This window comes from Macrotis lagotis, chromosome 1 (assembly GCF_037893015.1).
Source record: "Macrotis lagotis isolate mMagLag1 chromosome 1, bilby.v1.9.chrom.fasta, whole genome shotgun sequence".
Lineage (NCBI taxonomy): Eukaryota > Metazoa > Chordata > Mammalia > Peramelemorphia > Peramelidae > Macrotis > Macrotis lagotis.
In genome coordinates, this window is record NC_133658.1 from 909,565,147 (window position 1) to 909,587,397 (window position 22,251).

Genomic DNA, 22,251 nt, shown 5'->3' on the forward strand with positions numbered 1-22,251 from the left:
GAGGGATGGAGATACCCAGGTCTTTGAAAAGGTGGGTGGGGTCTGGGGGACAGAGTTCCATGGCAGTTGAGGGAGGTGTCTGGGGAACTATACAGTTAAAAATCATCATCAAGGTAGTGCTGAGCAAGGTGGGCCAAGATGCCTTTTAAATGGCTCCAAAGCATCCCTGGGATCCTTTCCTTTAAGAGTTTGTTGTTCATCTACCTAACATTCTTTTTCCCATACTGGGCTCTCTTCTATCACCAAGAACATGAGACCTTGGTATATGCCAGCCCATGGATCATATGTGTGAAGAAACAATGTAAATTCTTCAGCAAGATGGGTAAGGCCTCCCATCCCCATCTTCACCTCCCTCACTACATTTCTGGACTCCTTCTATTACCTCTGAACCTCACAAACCTCAATCTCCCCATCCCCTCATGTGTGAGTGATCTCTTTTGGACTCTTAACTGGTGACAAATGTCTTCTAACATCTCACCTATGATAAGTTACTTCCAACCTGTAACAAATGGCATTGGTTAGGTGCTGATCCCTGCCCTTCCAAACTGACCCTTTGCCTTCCATACCTGACTACTGATTGTTTAATGTTTGTCCAATAACTCCTTGGGAACAATTGACTCACCTCTTCAGGAGCTGACCTCTCCAAGATCTCCCTCTCTGAGTCATCAACTTCACATCATCAATCATGTTTAGTTTTTTCTAGTATGATTAAACCATTTTTTCTCTTCCCCTACCCCCTAAATGATCCTCATTAACCCACCTGGTCACTGCTGTGGGTGAAAAACTGACTATGATATAGTTGTGGGCAATCCAACAACTTTAGGAACAATTTAACTTAATTCCACAGTCATTTATTAAGAGTTTGGGACCCTATGCTCAGGACAAGGGAAAACAAACAAAATGAAACAAAAAATCATGGCAAGTAATGTATTCTTTGCTTTCAAGGATCTGTGATTTTGACTGGGAGGGTCCAACCCTGCCCAATCCTTCTAGAGTTCTCACCAAGTATTTAGTATCTCTTTATTGTGGGAAAGGCACTATGATAAACACTGGTGAGACAAAGAAAGGGAAAACCCCCATTCATGTCCTTAGGAAGCTCAGAGTCTGATGTGGGAAGACATCATTCAGACAACCCTGTACAAATGAGATACAGGCAACATCATTCTATAGATGGCCTTTGAGAGTCATTTGGGCCAAAAAGTTCACCACCCTGCTGCCAACTTAGGGTAAGTTCTGAACTTAATAAGATTGGTCATCAGATAAATCATCATCATTATTGTTCTCATGAATATTGACAATATTAATTATAATTATATTGATATAGATAAGTAATTACATAAGTTGTTTTGTTGATATATTAATTATATTTATACTTGATATAATTCAAATATTATGTTAATAATAGTAGTTTACATTGATAAAATACTTTGTGTCCAGAGTGCTTTCCCACAGATGACTTCTTTCATTCTCAAAATAACCTGGAAGAGAAATTTCTTTAATCCTTGTTTTACAGATGAAAAGTGTCTGAGGTAATTTTTGAATTCAGGTCTTCCTGATTTCAAGTCCCCCTACTTTAATCACTTACTGAGAACTTTCATTCTGTCACTAGAGTCTTTTTAAAAACCAAGGGTTAGGGGCGACTAGGTGGTGCAGTGCCTAGAGCACCAGCCCTGTAATCAGGAGTTCCTGAGTTCAAATCTAGCCTCAGACACTTAATAATTACCTAGCTGTGTGGGCTTGGGCAAGCCACTTAACCCCATTGCCTTGAAAAAAAAGCAAGGGTTATCTCCTTGCCATGGATAGGGTGAAGTTTATATAAGGGAAGACAAAGAGGAAAGCAATTATTCAGTGACTTCTTATGCATCAGACCCCATGCTTAGTGTTTTTCAAATATTTCAATTTGTTCCTCACCACAACCTTGAATGGAAGTGCTGTCATGATCCCTCATTTTTTAGCTGGGAAAACTGAGGTGGAAATAAGTGACTTAACAGCCCAAACTCACACAAGTCAATGAGTGTTGGAGAAAGTCTCAGTTTAGGTTTTCCTCAAACTAGGATCAATTATTTTAATCTTAGTGGAAAAAGAATTAAAAGTCAAAGGAGACATTAAAACTAAGTATTTTTGGGGAAATTTGAGAAAGGAAGGACCATTTCTGGCTGAAGGGAGATGACAGAGAGTGAAAGGTTTGCAGATTGATTACAGATCTTAAAGATGGGGAAAGAGCACATGGATGCAGCAAACATAGGAAAAGATGAAAGAACAATGATGAGTTCAGTTAGGATGAAGTTGGAGTTTGTGAAGGAGAGGAGTTTGAAATAAGGCAAATAGGAGTTCAGTTATAAAGGGTCTTAAAGACCAAGATAAATGGTTTTTATTTTATCTTTGAAAAAAGTGGAAGCCACCAAAGACTCCTGAGAGGAGGAACATGGGATTTAGAGCTAAAAGTAAAATACAGCTAGGAGTGAAGTAACCTGCCTAAGGTCATTCAAGAGTAAGTCTGATGACTTAGTACGCCTCCCCCCACTCAAATCCAATTCATGTGCTTGTCATGGAATCACCTTCCTGATGGCATAGTCTTCCTCGATATCGAAGAAAAAACATCAGCAAAGTTAGGCTCTGAGCCTATATCTTCAGACCCCAGACTGAGTGTACATTCTTTTTCTTTTGTTTTTTAGATAATACTTTATTTTTATCAATTGTGTGTAAAACCATTTCTAACAAGCTTTTTTTAATTTTGAGTTCAGAATTCTTTCCCTCTTTTCCTACCCCTCCCAGAGGACAAGCAATTTAATATAGGTCATATATATATATATATATACATATATATATATATGTATATATATATATGCGATCAAGCAAAAAATACCCATCTTAGTCTGTTTTGTGAAAGAAAACAACAAAAACATGTAAAAAGTAAAATGAAAAATGGTATGCTTTGATCTGCATTAAGACTTTTTCAGTGCTTTCTTGAATGTCTATAGCACTTTACATCAAGAGTCTGTTGGAATTGTCTTGGATCATTATTTTGCTGAGAAAAGCTAATCATGGTTGATCATCACCCAATATTGCTATTACTGTATACCATACTCTGGTTCTGCTCACTTCACTTTGCATCAGTTCATTTAAGTCTTTACAGGTTTTTCTGAAAGCATCCCATTCATCATTTCTTATAGCACAATAGTATTTCTTGTTTTTTTTTCCAAGGCAATGGGGTTAAGTGGCCTGCCTAAGGCCACACAGCTAGGTAATTAAGTGTCTGAGGTCGGATTTGAAGTCAGGTACTCCTGACTCCAAGGCTGGTGCTCTATTCACTGCACCACCTAGCCGCCCCAATAGTATTTCTTTACAAGCTTATACCACAACTTGTTCAGTTGATTTCCAGTTGATAGAGAATCCCTTCAATTTCCAATTCTTTATCACCACAGAAAGAGCTGCTATATTTTTTTATAAACTGGTTCTTTTCCCTTTGTGAAAAATATCTTTGGGAACAAACCCAGAAGTGGTATTGCTGGGTCAAAGGGTGTGTGTACAGTTTTATAACCCTTTGGCTCTAGTTCCAAATTGATCTCCAAAATGGTTGGATCAGTTCACAACTCTACCAACAGTGTATATGCATTCCAATTTTCCACATTTTTTGGCATATTAGTCAAGCTGATAGATGTGAGGTGATATTCAAGAGCTGTTTAAATTTATACTTCTTGAATCAATAGTAATTTGGAGAATAGTTAGCTGCATTGGTTTTGTTTGTACAAAACCTTTTTATGCTAATATCAAAATTATCCATTTTACATACATAATGCTTTCTATCTTTAGTCAAAAATTTATCCCTTATTCATAGATTGACAAGTAAACTATTTCACATTCCTCTAATTTGTCCATGATAGAACCCTTTACGTCTAAATCATGTAGCCATTTTGACCTTATTTTCATGCAGAATGTTTCATGTTGGTCTATATCTAGTATCTTGCCAAACTGCTTTACAGAGCTGTCCCTGCAATTGTCAAATAGTGACTTGGATCTTAAAGCTTGGATCTTTCTGTTTATTAAATACTAGATAACTGTGGTTATTGACTAGTCTGTTCCACTGCTCCATCACTCTATTTCTTAGACAATGCCAGATTATTTTGATGATTACTGGTTTATAATTTGAGATCTAGTATGGGTAGGTCTCTTTTTTCATATTTTTCCCATCACTTCCCTATATTCGTCAACTTTTGTTTTTCCAGATAAATTTTATTTTTTCTAGATCTGTGAAATAATTTTGAATAAATTTGGGTAGAATTGTCATTTTTATTAGGGTGACTTGGCCCACTAAGAAGCCATTAATATTTTCCCAATTGTTTAGTTATGGCTTTCTGTGAAAAGTGTTTTGTAAATTGTGTTTATATAGTCCCTGGGTTTGTCTTGGCAGGTAGACTCCCAAGTAGTTTATATTATTTATCTTTATTTTAAGGAATTTCTCTATTTCTTGCTGACAGTCTTTTTTTGGTAAAAAAATTATTTTACTTTACATCTTGCAACTTTGTAAAATTCTTAATTACTTCATTTTGAGCTGATTGTCTTGTATTCTCTAAATATACCTCCAAAACATCTGCAAAGCTAGTTTTGTTCCCCCATTGTCTAATTCTTTTAATTTCTTTTTCTTTTCTTATTGATATAGCTAACATTTTTAAGTACAATATTAAATAATTGTGATATTAATGGGCATCCTTGCTTCACCCCTGATCTTACTGGGAAGTCTTCTAGCTTATCCCCATTATAGATAAGTAACGAATAACTAAAACCATCAACAAGCATTATTATTTTTAAGAAGTTCCATTTATTCCTATACTCTCAAAGTGTTTTTAAAAGGAATGGCTTTTGTATCTTGTCAAAAGCTTTTTCCCATATCTATTGAGATATGATTATTGGTTTTGTAATCGATATGGTCAATTATGCTGATGGTTTTGCTAATATTGAACCAGCCTTGCATTCTTGTATCAATCCTATAAGGTGATTTTTTTGTGATATATTTCTGATATCTTCTGTACAGTATTTAAAAAAATTTCCCTGATATTCATTAGGGAAATTGGTTTTCAGTTTTTCTCTGCTTTGGGTGTCAGTTCCGTGAGAGTGTGTGTGTGTGTGTGTGTGTGTGTGAAAAGGAATATAGAAAGCCTATTTTTCTTTTTGTTATTACATCTTAAATTCAGAAATGTCTTCCTCCTTCACCTCATACTGGAGAAGGCCATCATTTGACAAACACAGATCCATGTGTGTATATATATATATATATATATATATATATATATATATATATATATAATTTATTCAGAGGATCCCTTAAAAACAATATTTTGCATATTTCTAATCAGTTCTTTCTGTGGAAGTAGACTGCATCTTCCTTCAAAAGTTGATTTGAGTAGATGATTTGTAGTTGATCTGAGTATTACTATTATTACACTCATTTGTAGGTGATTTGAGTATTACTACACTCATTCGTAGATGTTCTTTGAACAACACTGTTCTTACTGAATACAATATTCTCTTGGTTCTGCTCATTTCACTTTTCATTGTTTCATGCAAGTCTTTCCATATTTTCTAAAGTCAACCTGTTCATCATTTCTTACAACATAGTAATATTCCATCACAATTATATATCACAATTTGTTTAGTCATTGCCTAATTGATGGGCATCCCGTAAATTTCCAGTGCTTTACCTCCACAAAAAAAAACCCCAAACTATTCTTAGTACATATAGGCTCTTTTCCTTTTTTCTGATCACCTTAGGAAATAGAACTAAAATGGAATTGCTGGGTCACAGGGTATAGATAGTTTAATAACTCATTAGGCATAATTCGAGATTGCTCTCCAAAATGGTTGAATCAGTTTACAATTCCATAACAGTGAATTAGTGTCCTCATTTTCTCACTTTCATCCAACATGTCATTTTTTCCAATCATTTAACCCAATCTGATAATTGTGAGATCTAAAAATAATTTAGTTTGCAAGCATTTTTTCATATGATTCCATATAACTTTAATTTTTTTTTCATCAAAAAATTATCTATTCTGGCAGCTAGGTGGCACAGTGGATAGAGTACTGGCCCTGGAGTTAGGAGGACCTGAGTTCAAATCCAGCCTCAGACACTTAATAATTACCTAGCTGTGTGACCTTGGGCAGGTCACTTTAACCACATTGCCTTACGAAAACCACAGAAAAAGAAAAAGGAAAAAGTTCATATTCTTTGACTACTTTTCAATTGAAGAATGACTTGTATTCTTATAAATTTGACAAAGTTCTCTATATATTTTCTGCTTTCCTTCTATTGTTGATTACATTGGATTTTATTTGTATAAAACCTTTTTAAATTAATGTAATCAAAATTATTCATTTCATATTTCACAATGCTATGTCTTTTTATTCATAAACTCTTTTCCTGTCCAAAAGTCTAATAGGTAATAAATCCATTTTCTTCTGATTTTCTTATGTCTCCCTTTATATCTAGTTTATGTATTCATTTTGACCTTATCTTGGTAAATGGTGTAAGATATTTATCTATTCCCAATTTCTGCCAGATAGTTTTCCAGTATTTTCAAGCTTTTATCAAATAATGAATTCTTATACCAAAAGCTTAAATCTTTACATTTGTCAAACCTAAGGTTAATAGAATCATTTACTATTGTGTATTGTATGTCTAGTCTGTTCTACCAATTCACCTATTTCTTAGCCAATGCCACATAGTTGTGATGATTATAATATAGTTTAAGATCTGGTACTGCTAAACTTACTCTCTTTACATTTCTTCATTATTCCTTTGATATTTTTGACCTTTTGTTCTTTCAAATGAAATGTTATTTTTTTCCTAGCCCATTTTTAAAATTTTGTAATTTAATTGGGATAACATTGAATAAGTAGTTCAGGTACAATTGCCATTTTTAATTGATTCTGTCAACCCACAAACAAAATTTTTCTATTTAAATCCAACTTTATTTGTAAAAAAAAATGATTGTAAATTATCTTCATGTAGTCCCGGGGGTTTCTCTTGGCAGGCAATACTTTTAGGGATTTTATGCCATCTATAGTTAATCAACTATGATAGTATATCTTTTTTTTGGTGATATATATATAGAAAAGTGGATTATATATCCTGCTACTTAGCTAAAATTGTTTCAACTAGCTTTTAGTTGAATTCCCAGAATTTTCAAAAATATCATCCTATCATCTGCAAAAAGAATTCATTTATTAGCTCATTGCTCATTTCTTCAGTTTCTTTTCTCTTATTGTAATTGCTAACATTTCTAATATTTAATATTGGTGATGATGGGTATCCTTATTTCTGATCTTAAGGATTTTAGTTTATTCCCATTACAAATAATGCTTGCTGATGGGCTTTTTTTTTTATCAATTTAAGGGAAAATCCATTATTTCCCATGTTTTAATAGAAATAATCTTATTAGGGGTGGCTAGGTGGTGCAGTGGGTAGAGTACTAGCCCTGGAGTCAGGAGTACCTGAGTTCAAATCTGGCCTCAGACACTTAATAATTACCTAGCTGTGTGGCCTTGGGCAAGCCACTTAATCCCATTGCCTTGTAAAAACTTTAAAAAAAAAGTAAACTTATTTCTGTTAGTTGTATTATTGACATAATTATGTTAATGGATTTCCCTATACTAAACCATCCCTAGTATGCTGGTATAAATGTCACTTAGTCACAACACATCATTGTAATGGTTGCCTTTCTTCATTCTTGAAGAAGACCATGACATCAGGGAGGTGATGCTATGACAAGTACATGAACTGGATTTGAGTAAGAGGGAGCCTGTGCTAAGTCACCAGCCTCACTTTCTCCTTTAGAATCATCTGGGTTCAGTGGCCAGATAGGAACCAGTGCAACTGGCGATGGCTCTGAATGCAAGGCAATCAGGGTTAAATGACTTGCCCAAGGTCACACACAGCTAGTAAATATCTGAGACTGGATTTGAACTCCCATACTCCTGACTTCAAGACCAGTGCTCTATCCACGGCACCATCTTTGTGATATATTGTCTTAGTCTCTTGACAAGTATTTATATTTTTTGCATTCATATTCATTAATGAAATTGGTCTATAAATCTATATTTCTGCTCTATCTGTTCTCATTGTCAGCACCATATTTGTTTCATAAAAGGAGTTTGGTAAGACTCCTTTGTCTATTAAACCAAATAATTTAAAATTTTTGGAATAGTTGATCTTTTAATGTTTGATAGAATTCGTTTCTAAATTCATCTGGTCCTGATGCTTTTTTTTAAGGAAGTTCATTTATGGATGATTCAATTTTTTTTTTTTTTTACAAAATAAGCTTTTTTAATTCCATCTCATCTATGTTTTTTATTTTTTTAGGCTTTTTTTTTGGCAAGGCAAATGGGGTTAAAGTGGCTTGCCCAAGGCCACACAACTAGGTAATTATTAAGTGTCTGAGACCGGATTTGAACCCAGGTATTCCTGACTCCAGGGCCGGTACTTTATGCACTGCGCCATCTAACCACCCCCATCTCATCTATGTTAATCTAGATGGTTATGTTTCCTTTTAAGTAAAATTTTTATCGCATTATGATCTGAAAAGGATACATTCACTATTTTTCCTTTTTTTTGTTTTTGCAAGGCAATGGAGTTAAGTGACTTGTTCAAGGTCACACAGCTAGGTAATGTGATTTGAAATCAGGTCCTCCTGACTCCAGGGCCGGTAATCTATCCACTGTCCCGCCCCTCCATTTTTTTTTTTTTTTTTTTGCTTTTAATGACAAGCTAGATTTATCTAGTTCTGAGAGGAGAAAATTGAGGTTCCTCATTAGCAGTTTTATTTCCTACTGTAATTCATGTACCTTAAAAAAAACCTCCACAGCAACTCTTCTTTCTGGTCTCCCTCTTGTTTCACCAACTGAAATGCGTTTCCCTGCACTCCTTTCTGTTTTCCCGCACTCCACCCTCATCTCGCTGACCGTCTTCCCTGCCCGCATCCTCAGGTCTTTGGCCGTATGCTCCCCTCCAGCTCGTACCCTCTCCTGTTCAACCCTGCCCTCATGAGGCTCCGGCCTTGCTCTCCTCTCCAGGACAAGCCGAAGTCTGTCAAGTGACGTTGATCTTGTCGCTGGCGCTGTCCGTGCCGCTGGTGCTGAGTCTCCCGGCGCAGTGCACCGGGTTCTTGTCTGGCTCCATGACACAGGCCATGCCCATGTTCACCAGCCTCATCTGCCTGATTCTCGGTGCGCGGTCCTTCCGGGGCCCGGGGAGGGGGTGGGGGGTAGGAGGGGGTGAACCCAGAGCTGAGCTCTGCGCGTCTCTTAGGATCCTTTGGCCCAATGGCTTTGCTGGAGCTGTGTCCCCTCCCGCCACACTCCCCCAGGCTTGACTCTCCTTTGCTCCCCTCCAGGTGTCACAGAACTGCTCACCTTCGTGTTCTTCCTCATGTTGCTGAACCACTTCAAGTTCCTATTAAAAGATTTCTCTATTAGGCTCAACTGGCCGCCCTGCCTGCTCTTAATCTCCGCAGTGGTCTACATCGCAGTCGGTGCGGCCTGGGATCGGGAGCCGGGAGCGGGTGGCGGGAAAGGGAGGAAGGGGCGGCATCGGAGGGGTCGGGAGAAGAGAACAAGAGTCTGGGGAGGCGGGGAGGGGGGGAAAGGCAAGGCGAGAGAGGATGCAGGGCCAAGGCGAGAGAGGATGCAGGGCCAAGGCGAGAGAGGATGCAGGGCCAAGGCGAGAGAGGATGCAGGGCCAAGGCGAGAGAGGATGCAGGGCCAAGGCGAGAGAGGACGCAGGGCCAAGGCGAGAGAGGACGCAGGGCCAAGGCGAGAGAGGACGCAGGGCCAAGGCGAGAGAGGACGCAGGGCCAAGGCCAGAGAGGACGCAGGGCCAAGGCGAGAGAGGACGCAGGGCCAAGGCGAGAGAGGATGCAGGGGCAAGGCGAGAGAGGATGCAGGGCCAAGGCGAGAGAGGATGCAGGGCCAAGGCGAGAGAGGATGCAGGGCCAAGGCGAGAGAGGATGCTGGAGAGAGCGTGGGAAGGGAGGTTGCAGCAGCGGGAAACAGTAGTGTGAAGAAGAACAAGATCTGGGGAAAGGAGAGAAGGGGGGGTGGCAAGTGGGGAGAACAGGTAAGGCAGGAAGGAATGAAGTGGCGAGGGGGGAAGGACTGAGGCGGAATGAGAGGGAAGGGCATGAAACACCCCTTCATGGGGCTCAAGGGGCTGTAGAAAGGAGGAAAATCGAGAACGGTGATAGAGGCTGTTGCTAGGGGTAGGGAAGAGAACCTAGATGGGGTATAAAAGGAGGGAAAAGGAGAAGTGTGGAGGGGGAGGCGGAGAAGGAATTAGTAGAGCAGGAAAATGCAGAGAGGAGGATAGAGGGGACGGTTGTGAACCAAGAAGGGGCAGCTATATGGTGCAGGCTGCAAATTAGAGGGACCTGGGTTCACCTCAGAGTAGTTGTGTAATCCTGGACAAGTTACTTAACCTCTCCAGTCTGTTTCCTTGTCTGTAAAAGGAGGGTAATTAAGAGTATTTCCTTCCCAGGGTTGTCAGGAGGATCAAACAAGTCATTTGCAAACTGCTTCGCAAACCCACTATAGAAATGCTAGTATTTTCTGTAGAGTGGTGTAGTGAAGACAGGGAAGCAGCATATTGAAGCAAGAATACCAAGGCTGTAGACAGAGGTGGAGTTAACAAGACAGTACTGATGGGAAGAGAGATTAAGAAGGGATATGGAGTGATCACAATGAGATTGTTGGAGCAGAGCATAGGGGCCAAAGCAAGAAAAGAAAGGAAATTCAGTTGACTAATACTTCCTGAGAGTATAGCTGGTACCTCTCCTTTCCCCAGGGACCTTCATCTTCTATCATCATCTTAATTTCTCCACCTCTCTGATACAGCCTGTAGGGAAGCAGTTGGTTTCCCAAAGCTCAGTAGTCCAACACATTTCCAAGACCTCCCAAACTACTGAACAATCTGAGGCCTTACAGAAGAAACCACCCAAACTTTCCAGAACTCATGGTCTCCTCTGGATCCCAAGGACCAAACTTCTGACTTCAGGGAATAACCCACAACTCTGGAATCAAAAACACCCCTTTTCTAAAACATCTAGCAGATTCTGGGGTTATGAGAAGCCTTGGCTTTCCCAACACACTAAAACCTCTTCATACCCCTTGGGTTTTAGGGTTCAATCAATCTTTATGAATTCCCCAAGTCCCACTGATCCCCCCAGATCTCAGAGCCCCAATTTTAAAGAAACAGCCCTGTAAAGTCTTGCTCTCAAAATCTCAGCAACGGTTCCCCCATGGCCTTATAACTCACCAACTAGATATTAAAGATGTCAAAAAATACTGCCTTTTAGGAGTACTTCTTCTAGTCCTCTGCTGGAGGTTTCCTCCACCACCCCCCAGCAAGATAAGGGTTGCATTTTCTATGATATCTGTCTCCATTCCCTTAAGAGAACAAGGAAGATTTTCTGAGATTAATGATTTAAAAGTGACAGATGTCAATGTTCTAGATGAAGTTCTCATTAAAGAAAGCCTGCGGTTTCTTTTTCAATCCACTGTTTGGTCCATTTATCATCTCAGTCTCCAATCCCACTCCCTCTCTATAACTGGCCATCATCCTTACCTCTAAACCCAGTCCCAACTTGCTCACTAACTCCAACCTGATGTCTAACCCAACTCTCTTCCAAACCCCACTTCCTTTAACTCCAAACTTAAACCCATATTTTTCCTCATGCCTAACTTCACTTTCACCATTCTCCACAAGTCACCTCCAACTCATCCCACCCCATATCTATGCCCATTCTCATCTTTTTAAAAATATTTTGTTTTTTTTGTAAGGCAATGGAGTTAAGTGACTTGCCCAAGGTCACACAGCTAGGTCATTATTAAGTGTGTGAGGCCAGATTTGCACTCAGGACCTCCTTCTATCTCCCAGTCCTACTGCATTCCCCTTTCTCTGCCCTGAAGTTGGGGGGGGGAGGGATGGAGTGGGGTTGTCAGTGATGTCAGCCTTTGGAAAGTTCTATGACAGTTGGGGCCCCAGAGGGAGTGGGGAAGATGAAAGAAGCCTAGGGGGAGAATACAACTATTGTACCCAGGGGAAAATCTGAGGGACTAGGAAAGAGGGGAAAGGCCCTAAAGGACCTTGCTTTTCTTGTACTCAGTGGAAAATGAGGAAAGGGGAATGGAATTCATTCCACCATACAGAGGATTTTGTGACCTTCAAAATGACTCTAAACACCCTTTGCTTTATGCTTCTCCTTCTCACTGTGTTTTTGCCGTACTGGATGAAGATTGAAGTGTCTCACACTGATCTCTACATGGGCCTATGGAAACCCTGTGGGGATAAAATATGTGAGGACATTCTGAAGTCAGGTACATGGGGTTACGGAGGAGAATGGAGGGCAGAAAGTGGGGTTTAAGGATATTGAAAGAGGTAATGTATGTGAATGGGGACAGGGATAAATATGGAGAAGAGAGATGGTGGATGGAGGTTGGACAAAGATGGGAGGATGGAGAACGAAGATGGAGAAGGGAATAAAGGTAGGTTGGGTGGGAGGGGAAAGAGGATTCCTCAAACCTACTGAATATGATTTAAGCAACTTGGGTTCCATTAGTCTAAGGGGGATATTTGCTGTGGGGGGGCATTTGGGCACAGGAGAATGTCCATGGGGATCTGTGTGTGCGTATTTGTGACTGGCTATTGCTATCACTGCCTCTCTCCAGACTTAACTAAAGTAGTCCAAATTCTGATGGGCATAGCTATTGTAACAGGCTTCCTGGCTCTTGTGGACATCTTCCTGATACTGATCAATGCAGTGAATGATAAGACATCCTTTTACCTTTTATCTGCTCTTTGGAGTTTTGCCACTGGTAAGACACCTAGACTACAGTGTCCTTATGGGGCTTGGTCAAGAAATTTTGGGAGGCTGGATACATGTTGTTCTGGGTTGGTGATACCATCTAATTCCTCCTGCAGCCTTCCTGGGCCTTGTTGGTCAGAGCACCTTCATGGTGGGCATACAGATAATGTTTCTCCCAAGCATGGATCACTTTGTCTTTGAATGGGTCTTCTACTTAGGCTGGGGTACTTCCATACTGTACCTCCTGAGTGGTGAGAGGGGCTGAAAAGGGCTAGGGGGAAGAGATAAGATTGGAAAAGGAGTACAAGGATAAAGGATGTTGATGGTGATGGACATGAAAATGAGGGTGGAAGTGGGAAGGGGCAGAAGATGGGTATAGGACTGGAAAGGAAGAACAGGCTAAGTAGATGGGTATAGGAATGAGGATGGGCTAAGGGTGGAGGTGGGTTTTGACATGGGGATGGGAATGGTAACTTAAGAGCTCTCCCCTCTCAAAGGTTCTCTGATATTGGTGAGGAGGTACCCCAGAAGGGTGAAGTCAAGAATCTTGATTCAAGAATCCAAGCCAACCTTCTGCAGGACCCCTTCCTCCATTCTAACATCTTTATCTTCAGGTCCTCTTCCTCTTTGTTGTTATTCTTCCCAAGGATCTCCTTTGTGTTTGGCAGGGAGGGAGAAGAAAGAAAAAATGGCTGAATTAATCTCCAGGCTACTCTGGAGACCTAATTTTCTAGCTAAGAAATCATTTGTATAAATGAAAACAGTGAATAGACAAGTAAACAATCCAGCTAACCACTGGTGTCTTTGGGAAATAAATTGTACCTTTTGATGGACCTCCTAGACATTTCAGGTCAAAAAGCCCATGAAACCTCAGGGATTCTGGCTTCTCAAGCCCCTTGGAGTCCAGGTGTCTACCCTATAGTACCTTTGACCTCCAGTTTCCCTTCATTGTCCATGCTTTAACCTTCCTAGCATCCCCTTTTGGGATCAAAAGGTTCTGCCTCCTCCCTCTATTTACTTCAGGGACCTAGGCAGTTAGTCACACCATCCCTTCCCCAGGACAACAAGAGGGGCTTAGTCAGTTTTACCAAGTCTCTGCTGTTACTAGCCACACCTCCCTCCTACCCACATCCTGGCCACTTTTTTTTGTGATGACCTCATACCATCTCCAGGATACCTTCTTCCCTTTCAGGAAATAGGAGGGAGAGATCTTTTCCCTCAACATCCCATTTGATCCTCACTACCTGGTGGGATGTTAACCTGTCTTTACTCACACCCAGGCCCCATTAGCCCCAGGCAGAGGACTGTGAAGCTAGGGATGGAAAGAAGGAATACAGAGATGCTCTGAGTCATCAATCTGGTGTGAAACCCCCTACCGCTTCCCTTTCCGGACTCACACTAGGAGTCCCCAACCTCTTGTTGGCTTGGCCAGGTCTCAGTCCCCTCCCAGGCCCCTGAAACATTTGCTCTCCAGTCTTCTGTAATCCTTCAGGTCCAGCCAGGGGCACCAGCATCTCCCCAGAATTCTGGCTGCCCCCCCAATTCTCCCAAGCCCACCCTCCTTGTTCTCTGCCTAAGTGCCCAGGCATTTGGCTTCCAGTTACTACCTACTTCTGAGAATAAGGCTCCTCCGTTCTTGAGCACCCAGGTCAAGGATGCGGCCATCCTGGGTGCTTGCCCTGCTCTCCGGGAGCCTTGCTCTGGCTTTGCTGCTGGTGGCATTGAGTACTGATAACTGGATCGCTGCTGTAGGTGCTAAACACCAGTCTCATTCTGGCCTCTGGCATCCAGAACTGGATTCTGTGAAAGGTAAGAGGGCAGCTCCCATGGTTTTGAGAGGTGTTGATCCCGGAACACCCAGCTTGGGCTGAGCTGCTGGCACCTCTGTTGTAGATTTCATCCTGGCCACCCGGGTCTTTATCATCATGGCTGCCCTGGCAGGGCTGCTCTCCATCTCCTGCCTCTTCTTTCTCACTCCATCCCTCTGCAACCCCAACTTCAGTCACCTGATCTCTTTGATTTTTTGTGTCACGGCCTTTACTGCAGGTGAGCCCCATGGCAGGGGAGGGAGAGAAACCTAGGAGGGAGAGCTGGCAGGTTGGGGAGGTGGGAAGGGCCTCACAGCCCCCATCCACAGGCCTCTGCAGCACAGTAGGAATGGCGGTCTACACTGGAGAGCGATGGAAGGAGCCTTATAATTCTCAGATTCAGATCTCCTTTGCCTGGTCCTTCTACATGGGATGGATTTCTGTTGTCTTATTCCTTTTTACTGGTGAGTGGGGGGGGAGGAAGTTAGGTATGGGGAACATGTAAAGGACTAGAGGCATCTGAGAATAGAGTCTCTCATCCTAGGGAAACAGAGAAAAAGGGCAAAGTGGGTTTTACCTCTTGGGTTTCTAGAGAGAAGCCCTAGATCAGGAGAATGGACAATATGGAATGGGGGGGGCAGGATGCAGCTTGGGGGCTGCTGGGGAGGGAATCAAAATGAAGCCCTTCTGAAGTCTCCCTCTCTACCACAACAGGAATCCTGAGCCTCGTGGTACACCAGGGTACTCCACGTCCCAACTATGAGATCCTCTCTGCTTAAGAATTCAGCCCCAAATTCACTGAATAAATCAAGTCACCCACTGGGTAGATTTGTGTCTCATTTTTTCAGCCTAATCCTAAATCCCCACTCTGCTTGAGTTACTTTCTCCTTCAATCTCTTCCTGGTAACCAACAGCAATCCTTTTCCAGACTCCCTTGACTCCTCCCTAGTGTTGGTCCCAGTACATTTTTGCCTAATGTTCCACAAATAGCCCACCTCCATTCCCACTTTCTCTTCCCCCACTCGGAGCCTCTTGCTTTCAACCAGTTTGCCACTCATCTGTTAAGGCCTAGTGTCCCTCAGTGTACCCTTATACACCTCTTCCAGTCTTCCCCTTATTCCTGGTTTCCTTCCCCCCCCCCTCCACATACCATCTCCTCTATTTGTTCACTCCATTCTTTCCCTTGTCTCCATCCTCCCATTTTCCTCTTCCAAATTCCCAAGCTACTTGTCTCCAAGGTAAACTCTATTCTATCTCTCCAAGTCTTATGTCTGTTGTTTCCCCCCTTTGGCCTCATGTCCCAAACCCCAAATGTCCTCTTAACTCCCCAACTTCTTATTCTGCCCCATCCATTTCCACACTATTTGGGTCTGACTACATAAAAGACTTATTTCAGGAGTCCTTTAGTCCAGCCTTCCTCTACCCTGACCTAGGGCCAATGGACTTTCTCAAGGAGAGAGAGAGAGAGAGAGAGAGAGAGAGAGAGAGAGAGAGAGAGAGAGAGAGAGAGAGAGAGAGTGTGTGTGTGTGTGTATGGGGGGGTCCCTTTAATGAAGTGAAAAGGGATTCTGGAACTCCTTCCTCATAGAGAACTCGTCCCCCCTCCCCCACTCACCATCTCCCCACCTAAGGCGGGAGGTGCTGGGGCTGGCTGAGCTGTGTGCGGGGCCCATCCACGGAGGCTCCCCTCCCATGGAGACATCCTGAAGCGGTCTAACTGAGCTGGGTGTGAACCACAGAGGTGGGGTGTGCCCCTCAAATGTTGGTACTTGTACTGAAGTGCAGGCTGGCTGGGGAGGGGCTGGGGTGTCACACGGGTGGGGGGCTCCTCAAGGGGAGGACCTTGTTCCTTTGGAGCAGGCTGTGTGTGGTGTTTGTGTGTGTGTGTGTGTGTGTGTGTGTGTGTGTGTAGGACTTCTATGTGACTCCAGAGAAGGGAATGAATGGGTGGGAGAAGCCGCTCTCCACAAACGGAGTCCCAGCTCCGCCACACCCCCTGGTCTGTAGCGGCCCCTGGATGGGAGTGAAGCGCAGCCTGCAGAGCACCGGCCTGATTCTGGGGGTCCTGACCAACATCCTCCTCCTCCTGGCCACCAGCACCAACTTTTGGAGCCGCTTCTCCAATGGCCACAATGGATTGTGGCTGACGTGCCAAAGGAACAATTGTACCAACTCCCCCTGCGAGAGTGAGGGTCACTGGCCTCGGGCCCCTGCCCGTAGCTGCACAGCCCTGGGGGGCACCTCGCCCTGCTAGCCTATGCCCTGGCCCTCCGAGGTCCTTCCCTCCGCCTTGTCCTTCCCTGGAGGTGCGCCTCCACCCGCCACAGCCTCCCTCCCCGTGCCACACAAAGCGGGATGCCGGGCCTCATGGCGGGAGGGGGTGTCACCGCCCCCCTTCACCCCCTGCCCCCTCTGCCCAGCCATGCTGACGCTGACGGCAACCTGCATGGTGCTGGCCAGCGGATGGAGCATCCTGGCCTCCCTCTTGGGGCTCCGGGTCCTGTACGCCTCCCGGAAAGGCAAGCTGATCCCCCTGCGAGGTCGCAACGCCTACCTCATCTTCCTCCTGAGCGGTAAGAGGGGCCCGGCGGGAAGGAGGGGGCCGGGGCCGGGGCCGGGGGCCGGGGGCCGGGGGCCGGGCCGGGGCCGGGGGCCGGGGCCGGGCCGGGGCCGGGGGCCGGGGCCGGGCCGGGGCCGGGCGCCCAGGGCGTGGGGTGGAGGCCGGCCAGAGAGAGGGGCTGGGGGCGGGGCGGGGGCACGAGCCAAGCGGACTTGGAAAAGGGGGCGCGAGAGGCTACCTGGGACAAGACGCGCCGGCCGAGGGCTGGGCCCAGGACGACGGGCGGGGGATCAATCCCATGCCGGGGGGGGCTCAGGCAGCGGGGGGCTGGTGGTCGGAGCGGCAGCCGGGGCGCACCTCGGGGCCCTGCTCACCCGAGGGTGGGGGGCAGCGCTGCTGCTGCTGGCAGGCATGGTGGGCTACACGGCGCGGGACGCGCAGAAGCTGGACAGCTTCTTCTCCTGGTCCTATTTCACGGCCTGGCTGGCGATGCCCTTCGCCATTCTCGCAGGTAGCCCCCCGGCCTTCCAGGCGCCCCAGGGACCCCTCTTTCCTTTCCTAGCTCCACCAAGCCCCCCCCCCCGCCTAATGGCCAGTCTGTCAGAGCTCTCCTCCTGGGGTGCCCCGGGGACCCGGTCCTGTCCCAGGCGTTCCGGGGGCTCCTCCCCGGGACCCCCCACCCCTCCTGGCATGAGCCCCTCAGCCCCGCCAGACTTGCAGAACCCTCTCCTCGGAGTCCCCCAGCCCCCTCCCCTCCAGGGACCCCCAGTGTCCCCGAGTCACCCCGCTCCCCCGTCCCCGGGCCCCGCCCCCCAGGGTTCTGCTTCCTCTTCGCCGACATGATCCTGCAGAGCACCGACGCCATCAGCAGCTTCCCCGTCTGCCTGTGAGCGCGGCGCGGCGAGCCCCGGGCCTGGCCCAATAAAGGCGCTTCTCCCCCTGACTCGAGGGGTCTCCCTCCTCCCCGTGGGGGGCCCGGGGGGAGGGGCAGGGAGGGCCGAGCCCCGCCTCACCCGCCAGCGCCACGCCCCTCCCCTGGCCCCGCCCCCGGACTCGCTCCCGCCCATGCGCAGCGAATGCTCAGGGGGGCGGAAACTAGGCGGGGCTCCAGACTCTCCTTCCTAGCTTGCCCCGGCGCCCGAGCCCCGCCTCCCGCACACACCTCCTCCCTTCATTGGCTCGCGGTCGTACGCCCCTCCCCAAGCTTCCAAAGCATTTGGCGGCTGATTGGAAGAGAGGTGCTGTGGGGGGAGGGCGAGGCGGGATCATCGTCTTTCTGATTGGTGGAGGGCTACGGGTCGGTGTAGGGTAAAAGTGAGCGCAGTTTCGGAGGCGGAAGTGTTAGTGGCTACGGATTGGCCAAGACGGAGCTAAGGGGAGGGACCTAGAGACGGTCCCGGCTTCCGATTGGCGGAGCCCCGTGAGGGCGGGGCGCTCTAGTCCCGGAGCTAGCCAGGGCCAAGGGGGCCGCGGCTTTAGGCCGAGGGCAGCCTCAAGATGGCGGAGCTGCGCGCGCTGGTTGGAGTCAAGCGGGTCATAGACTTTGCTGTGAAGGTGAGCGCGATCTCGCCCCCCCGTGTCCCCTCCGCGTCCTTTGACCGTGCTGCCTGCCGTAGGAGCACGAAAGCCTGGGGGCGGGGCCGGGAGCCTCCCGGCTAACTGTGCGAGGGCAAAGGTCCCGGGCTGACCTTTACCCTTGGCGCCTTCCCTTCCCCCCCCTGACCCCTGACTCCCACCAAGGAGTGACCCTAGTGACCTAGGGTCTTTCACCGACTGGAACACTGAAGTTCAGGGTGTTAAGAGCCACCGGCCCTAGGTCCCCCCTGCCCCCCCCAGCGTGGGCGGACCCCAAGGGGCGGGGCTTCGAGATCACCTGGTGGGGGGAAGGGGAGAGACCCCTCCCACACCTGGGGGGAATCTGAGGCCCGGAGAGGGCACCTCGGTGGGAGAAGGGGTCACCCAAGGAGGGAACCCCCTGGTTGGGATGTGATCCGAGGGACCCCCATTGGGGGGGTTACCCGAAGAGACCCCCCAGTTGAGGTGTGGGAAAGGGGGGTCACCCAAGGAGGCACTCCCCCACACAGGGCCATGGAGGAGGCGTCCTGGAGAAGTGAGCTGGGGAGCTGGCCTCCTTACCTGTCCCCCCCAAAGCAGGGGTCTGAGGGAGGGGAAGTAGCTGGGGCCTCTTGCCTTCAGACTTTCCTCCCCGATACCCTCAGATTCGGGTAAAGCCGGACAAGACCGGGGTGGTGACCGATGGGGTGAAGCACTCCATGAACCCCTTCTGTGAGATAGCGGTGGAGGAGGCCGTGCGGTTGAAGGAGAAGAACCTTCTGAAGGAGGTGATCGCCGTCAGCCTTGGCCCCAAGCAGTGCCAGGTGAGCCTCTGTGCCCGGGGGGGGGGGGCCCGGGTGGGCAGACGGTGCAGCCAGGGGGGCGAGGAGCAATGACCACATCCCTGTCTTCATCCCCAGGAGACCATTCGAACAGCTCTGGCCATGGGGGCTGACCGTGGCATCCACGTGGAGGTGTCTGCGGCTGAGGCGGAGCGTCTGGGGCCCCTCCAGGTTTCCCGGGTGCTGGCTGCTTTGGCCCAGAAAGAGAAAGCTGGCCTGGTGCTGGTGGGCAAACAGGTGGGAGAGCTGCCCAGCCTCCTCCCCCTCCCCTCCCTGCACCTTCTCTCTTCTGTGTGCCCTCTTTGCCCCACTTTTCCCTTCCTTTCTCTCCCCTCCCCTTAGCAAGCCCAAGTTCTCCAGGGTCTGAAGGATGGCCTGTCCTTGGGCTGCACTGGCCTTCCAAGAGTAGTGGGAGGAGGAGCTCACTCTGGGGAGGGGGCAGGAGCTGCCTGGCCTTCCCCATGGGAGCCTGTTGCCCTTTCTGTACAAGGAGATGACTTCCAACTCTTAGATTCCACATTCTAGCATTCCCTCATCCCCTCCTCACAGGCCATCGATGACGACTGTAATCAGACGGGACAGATGACAGCTGCCATGCTGGACTGGCCTCAGGTGAGCCTCTGGGGATGAAGGGCCCGATGCGGGAGACCGAGTCTGTTCCCAGAAGGTCCCTTGAACATCCCTTACACCCCTGCCAGGTGCTCGCCCCTTCAGATACCCTGAAGCCCCATGTGAGCTCTCAGGGAGCTGCCCTGGGCCCCTTCCTGACTCTTGGGCAGCTCCCCCAAAGTTCCCTCCAGACCCCCTGTAAACAACCCCTCCCAGACTCTTGTAAGACATGCCGTCCTTCTCTCCAGGGCACGTTTGCCTCAAAGCTCCAACTAGAGGGGGAGAAGTTGACAGTGGAACGGGAGGTGGATGGTGGCCTGGAGACGATTCGCCTCAAGCTGCCTGCTGTGGTCACCGCGGACCTCCGGCTGAACGAGCCACGCTATGCCACTCTGCCCAATATCATGGTAAGGGGTGCCAGCCGCTGGTTGGGGGGGGTAGACCAGTCTGAACTGTGCCCTCCCCCTCATACCATGCACATCACACACACACACATCCCCCACATCACACACATGTATCCCCCATACCATGCACATCACCCCACACACAAGACACCATACATGCATAATGCATACAACATATACACCATGCACACTACACACAGACCTCCCTCATATATACCACACAAATGTCACACACTACACATACCACAGATACCACACACACCATGAATACCACACAAACAGCCCCCCACACCACAACATGTACCCCTCTCACATACTAGGCAACACACATGCCACACACTACACCAGATACCCCAAACACCATGCACACTATAAACAGACCTCCCCTACCACACACAGCACACTACCACACACCATACTTTTACTCAGACACCCTGCATACAACATGCACACCATACCGACATCCTCCCCACCCTACATACACACACACCTCACACACCACACATATACACTATGTACACCAGACACCACACACATACCATACATGTACCTCCCCCCACACCACACTCCCCCTACACATATACCATGCATACCACACACACATACACACACAGTTCTCATCCCTGTCTCCTATTTGTAGGCCTAGGGAGAGCTCTAAAGATTATAAAGCATTTTAGTTCCATTATCTTGAGTCTCAGAACAACTCTGAGGTTGGAGCCATTTGTATTCCCATTTTACAGATGAGCAAATTGAGCCCCAGAGAGCTTAGGGGCCCACAGTTGGTAAATGTCCCAGGTAGAGTTTAAACCTGGAAGTCCAGGTTCTGCATGTCACACATGTCACCACACCATCTGCTTACGGTCAGCTCCTGCTCCAGCCTCTCTTACCACCTCCAAATGTAGGGTGGATCCAATTCTGTCCCATGCATGCTTGATGTCTGAGGAGCGTGATGCTGAAAAATGATTGGCTTCGGAGCCGTTGAAGTGGCCCCAGGAAGTGTGTGCTGGAGCCCTGGGTCTCACCTAAACTAGAGGGTCCTCGGGCATTTCCTCTCATCCACAGCTGTCTTCATAGACAACCCTCACTGGTTCCCAGTTTGTTGGCTGGAGGCTTGCTGTGGTCTGGTTGGCTTCAAAGGGTCTCTGGTCACCCTTTCTGGGAGCCCCTGGAGTGGTTGTCTCTTGACATACTAAGGCCCTTCTGACAGTGGGAAAATCCATAAGCGGCGCTTGACCACAGGGCTACATTTGGGGGAGCCCCTGGGCTTTTGCCCTTCTGCTGTCTCGGTAGGAGTGGACCCATCAAATCGTCCGCCTCCACCTCCTACCAGAACGGCAGAGCCCAGACTCTCTCTCTTAATCCTTCAGAAAGCCAAAAAGAAGAAGATCGATGTGGTGAAGCCTGGGGACCTGGGGGTGGACACATCCTCCCGCATTTCTGTGCTTAGTGTGGAGGATCCGCCCCACCGCTCGGCAGGGCAGAAGGTGGAGACCACTGAGGACCTCGTGGCCAAGTTGAAAGAAGCAGGACATGTTTGAACTCCGCCTCCCCCCCCCCCAATAAATTTGTTGGCACCCTTCCCACCCCTTTACCTTCTCTCTGTGGCCTTTGTTAATTGAA

General features: G+C 47.2%; 4 protein-coding genes across 5 annotated transcripts; all 4 read left to right on the forward strand.

Annotated features, from left to right (window-relative positions):
- The first annotated feature begins 85 nt into the window (after positions 1-85).
- On the forward strand, positions 86-11,542 carry LOC141509733 (uncharacterized). The gene is made up of 5 exons (XM_074219481.1): positions 86-128; positions 248-322; positions 9,070-9,222; positions 9,390-9,527; positions 10,835-11,542. Exons 2-5 carry the CDS (start codon positions 319-321, stop codon positions 11,251-11,253), a joined length of 714 nt encoding a protein of 237 aa, XP_074075582.1. The 5' UTR covers positions 86-128; positions 248-318; the 3' UTR covers positions 11,254-11,542.
- Positions 11,543-13,610: 2,068 nt separating this feature from the next.
- NKG7 (natural killer cell granule protein 7) lies at positions 13,611-15,504 on the forward strand. The gene is made up of 4 exons (XM_074219478.1): positions 13,611-14,663; positions 14,748-14,900; positions 14,992-15,126; positions 15,377-15,504. The coding sequence occupies exons 1-4, from the start codon at positions 14,510-14,512 to the stop codon at positions 15,439-15,441; spliced, it is 507 nt and encodes a 168-aa protein (XP_074075579.1). The 5' UTR covers positions 13,611-14,509; the 3' UTR covers positions 15,442-15,504.
- Positions 15,505-16,261: 757 nt separating this feature from the next.
- CLDND2 (claudin domain containing 2) lies at positions 16,262-18,165 on the forward strand. The gene is made up of 5 exons (XM_074219477.1): positions 16,262-16,403; positions 16,670-16,848; positions 17,083-17,235; positions 17,614-17,733; positions 18,039-18,165. The coding sequence occupies exons 2-5, from the start codon at positions 16,680-16,682 to the stop codon at positions 18,110-18,112; spliced, it is 516 nt and encodes a 171-aa protein (XP_074075578.1). The 5' UTR covers positions 16,262-16,403; positions 16,670-16,679; the 3' UTR covers positions 18,113-18,165.
- A 91-nt stretch (positions 18,166-18,256) lies between these two features.
- On the forward strand, positions 18,257-22,222 carry ETFB (electron transfer flavoprotein subunit beta). Of its 2 annotated transcripts, none has more exons than XM_074219475.1 (6): positions 18,257-18,776; positions 19,442-19,600; positions 19,697-19,855; positions 20,168-20,230; positions 20,476-20,634; positions 21,999-22,222. In XM_074219475.1, exons 1-6 carry the CDS (start codon positions 18,720-18,722, stop codon positions 22,167-22,169), a joined length of 768 nt encoding a protein of 255 aa, XP_074075576.1. In that variant the 5' UTR covers positions 18,257-18,719; the 3' UTR covers positions 22,170-22,222. The 2 variants fall into 2 exon arrangements, with proteins under 2 accessions (XP_074075576.1, XP_074075577.1); XM_074219476.1 differs by lacking the exon at positions 18,257-18,776 and adding an exon at positions 18,940-19,038.
- Positions 22,223-22,251: the final 29 nt, after the last annotated feature.

Bases quoted from the DNA above. Each gene is read 5' to 3' on its own strand.
- LOC141509733 (XM_074219481.1), top strand. The intron at 9,223-9,389 runs GTGCGCGGTCCT...GCTCCCCTCCAG, and splicing joins CCTCATCTGCCTGATTCTCG to GTGTCACAGAACTGCTCACC. The intron at 9,528-10,834 runs GTGCGGCCTGGG...TCCTTTCCCCAG, and splicing joins AGTGGTCTACATCGCAGTCG to GGACCTTCATCTTCTATCAT.
- NKG7 (XM_074219478.1), top strand. From the start codon at position 14,510: ATGCGGCCATCCTGGGTGCTTGCCCTGCTCTCCGGGAGCCTTGCTCTG. The intron at 14,664-14,747 runs GTAAGAGGGCAG...CCTCTGTTGTAG, and splicing joins AGAACTGGATTCTGTGAAAG to ATTTCATCCTGGCCACCCGG. The intron at 14,901-14,991 runs GTGAGCCCCATG...CCCCATCCACAG, and splicing joins TGTCACGGCCTTTACTGCAG to GCCTCTGCAGCACAGTAGGA.
- CLDND2 (XM_074219477.1), top strand. From the start codon at position 16,680: ATGGGAGTGAAGCGCAGCCTGCAGAGCACCGGCCTGATTCTGGGGGTC. The intron at 16,849-17,082 runs GTGAGGGTCACT...CCCTCTGCCCAG, and splicing joins TACCAACTCCCCCTGCGAGA to CCATGCTGACGCTGACGGCA. The intron at 17,236-17,613 runs GTAAGAGGGGCC...GGTGGGGGGCAG, and splicing joins CCTCATCTTCCTCCTGAGCG to CGCTGCTGCTGCTGGCAGGC.
- ETFB (XM_074219475.1), top strand. From the start codon at position 18,720: ATGGCGGAGCTGCGCGCGCTGGTTGGAGTCAAGCGGGTCATAGACTTT. The intron at 19,856-20,167 runs GTGGGAGAGCTG...CCCTCCTCACAG, and splicing joins TGGTGCTGGTGGGCAAACAG to GCCATCGATGACGACTGTAA. The intron at 20,231-20,475 runs GTGAGCCTCTGG...CCTTCTCTCCAG, and splicing joins CCATGCTGGACTGGCCTCAG to GGCACGTTTGCCTCAAAGCT.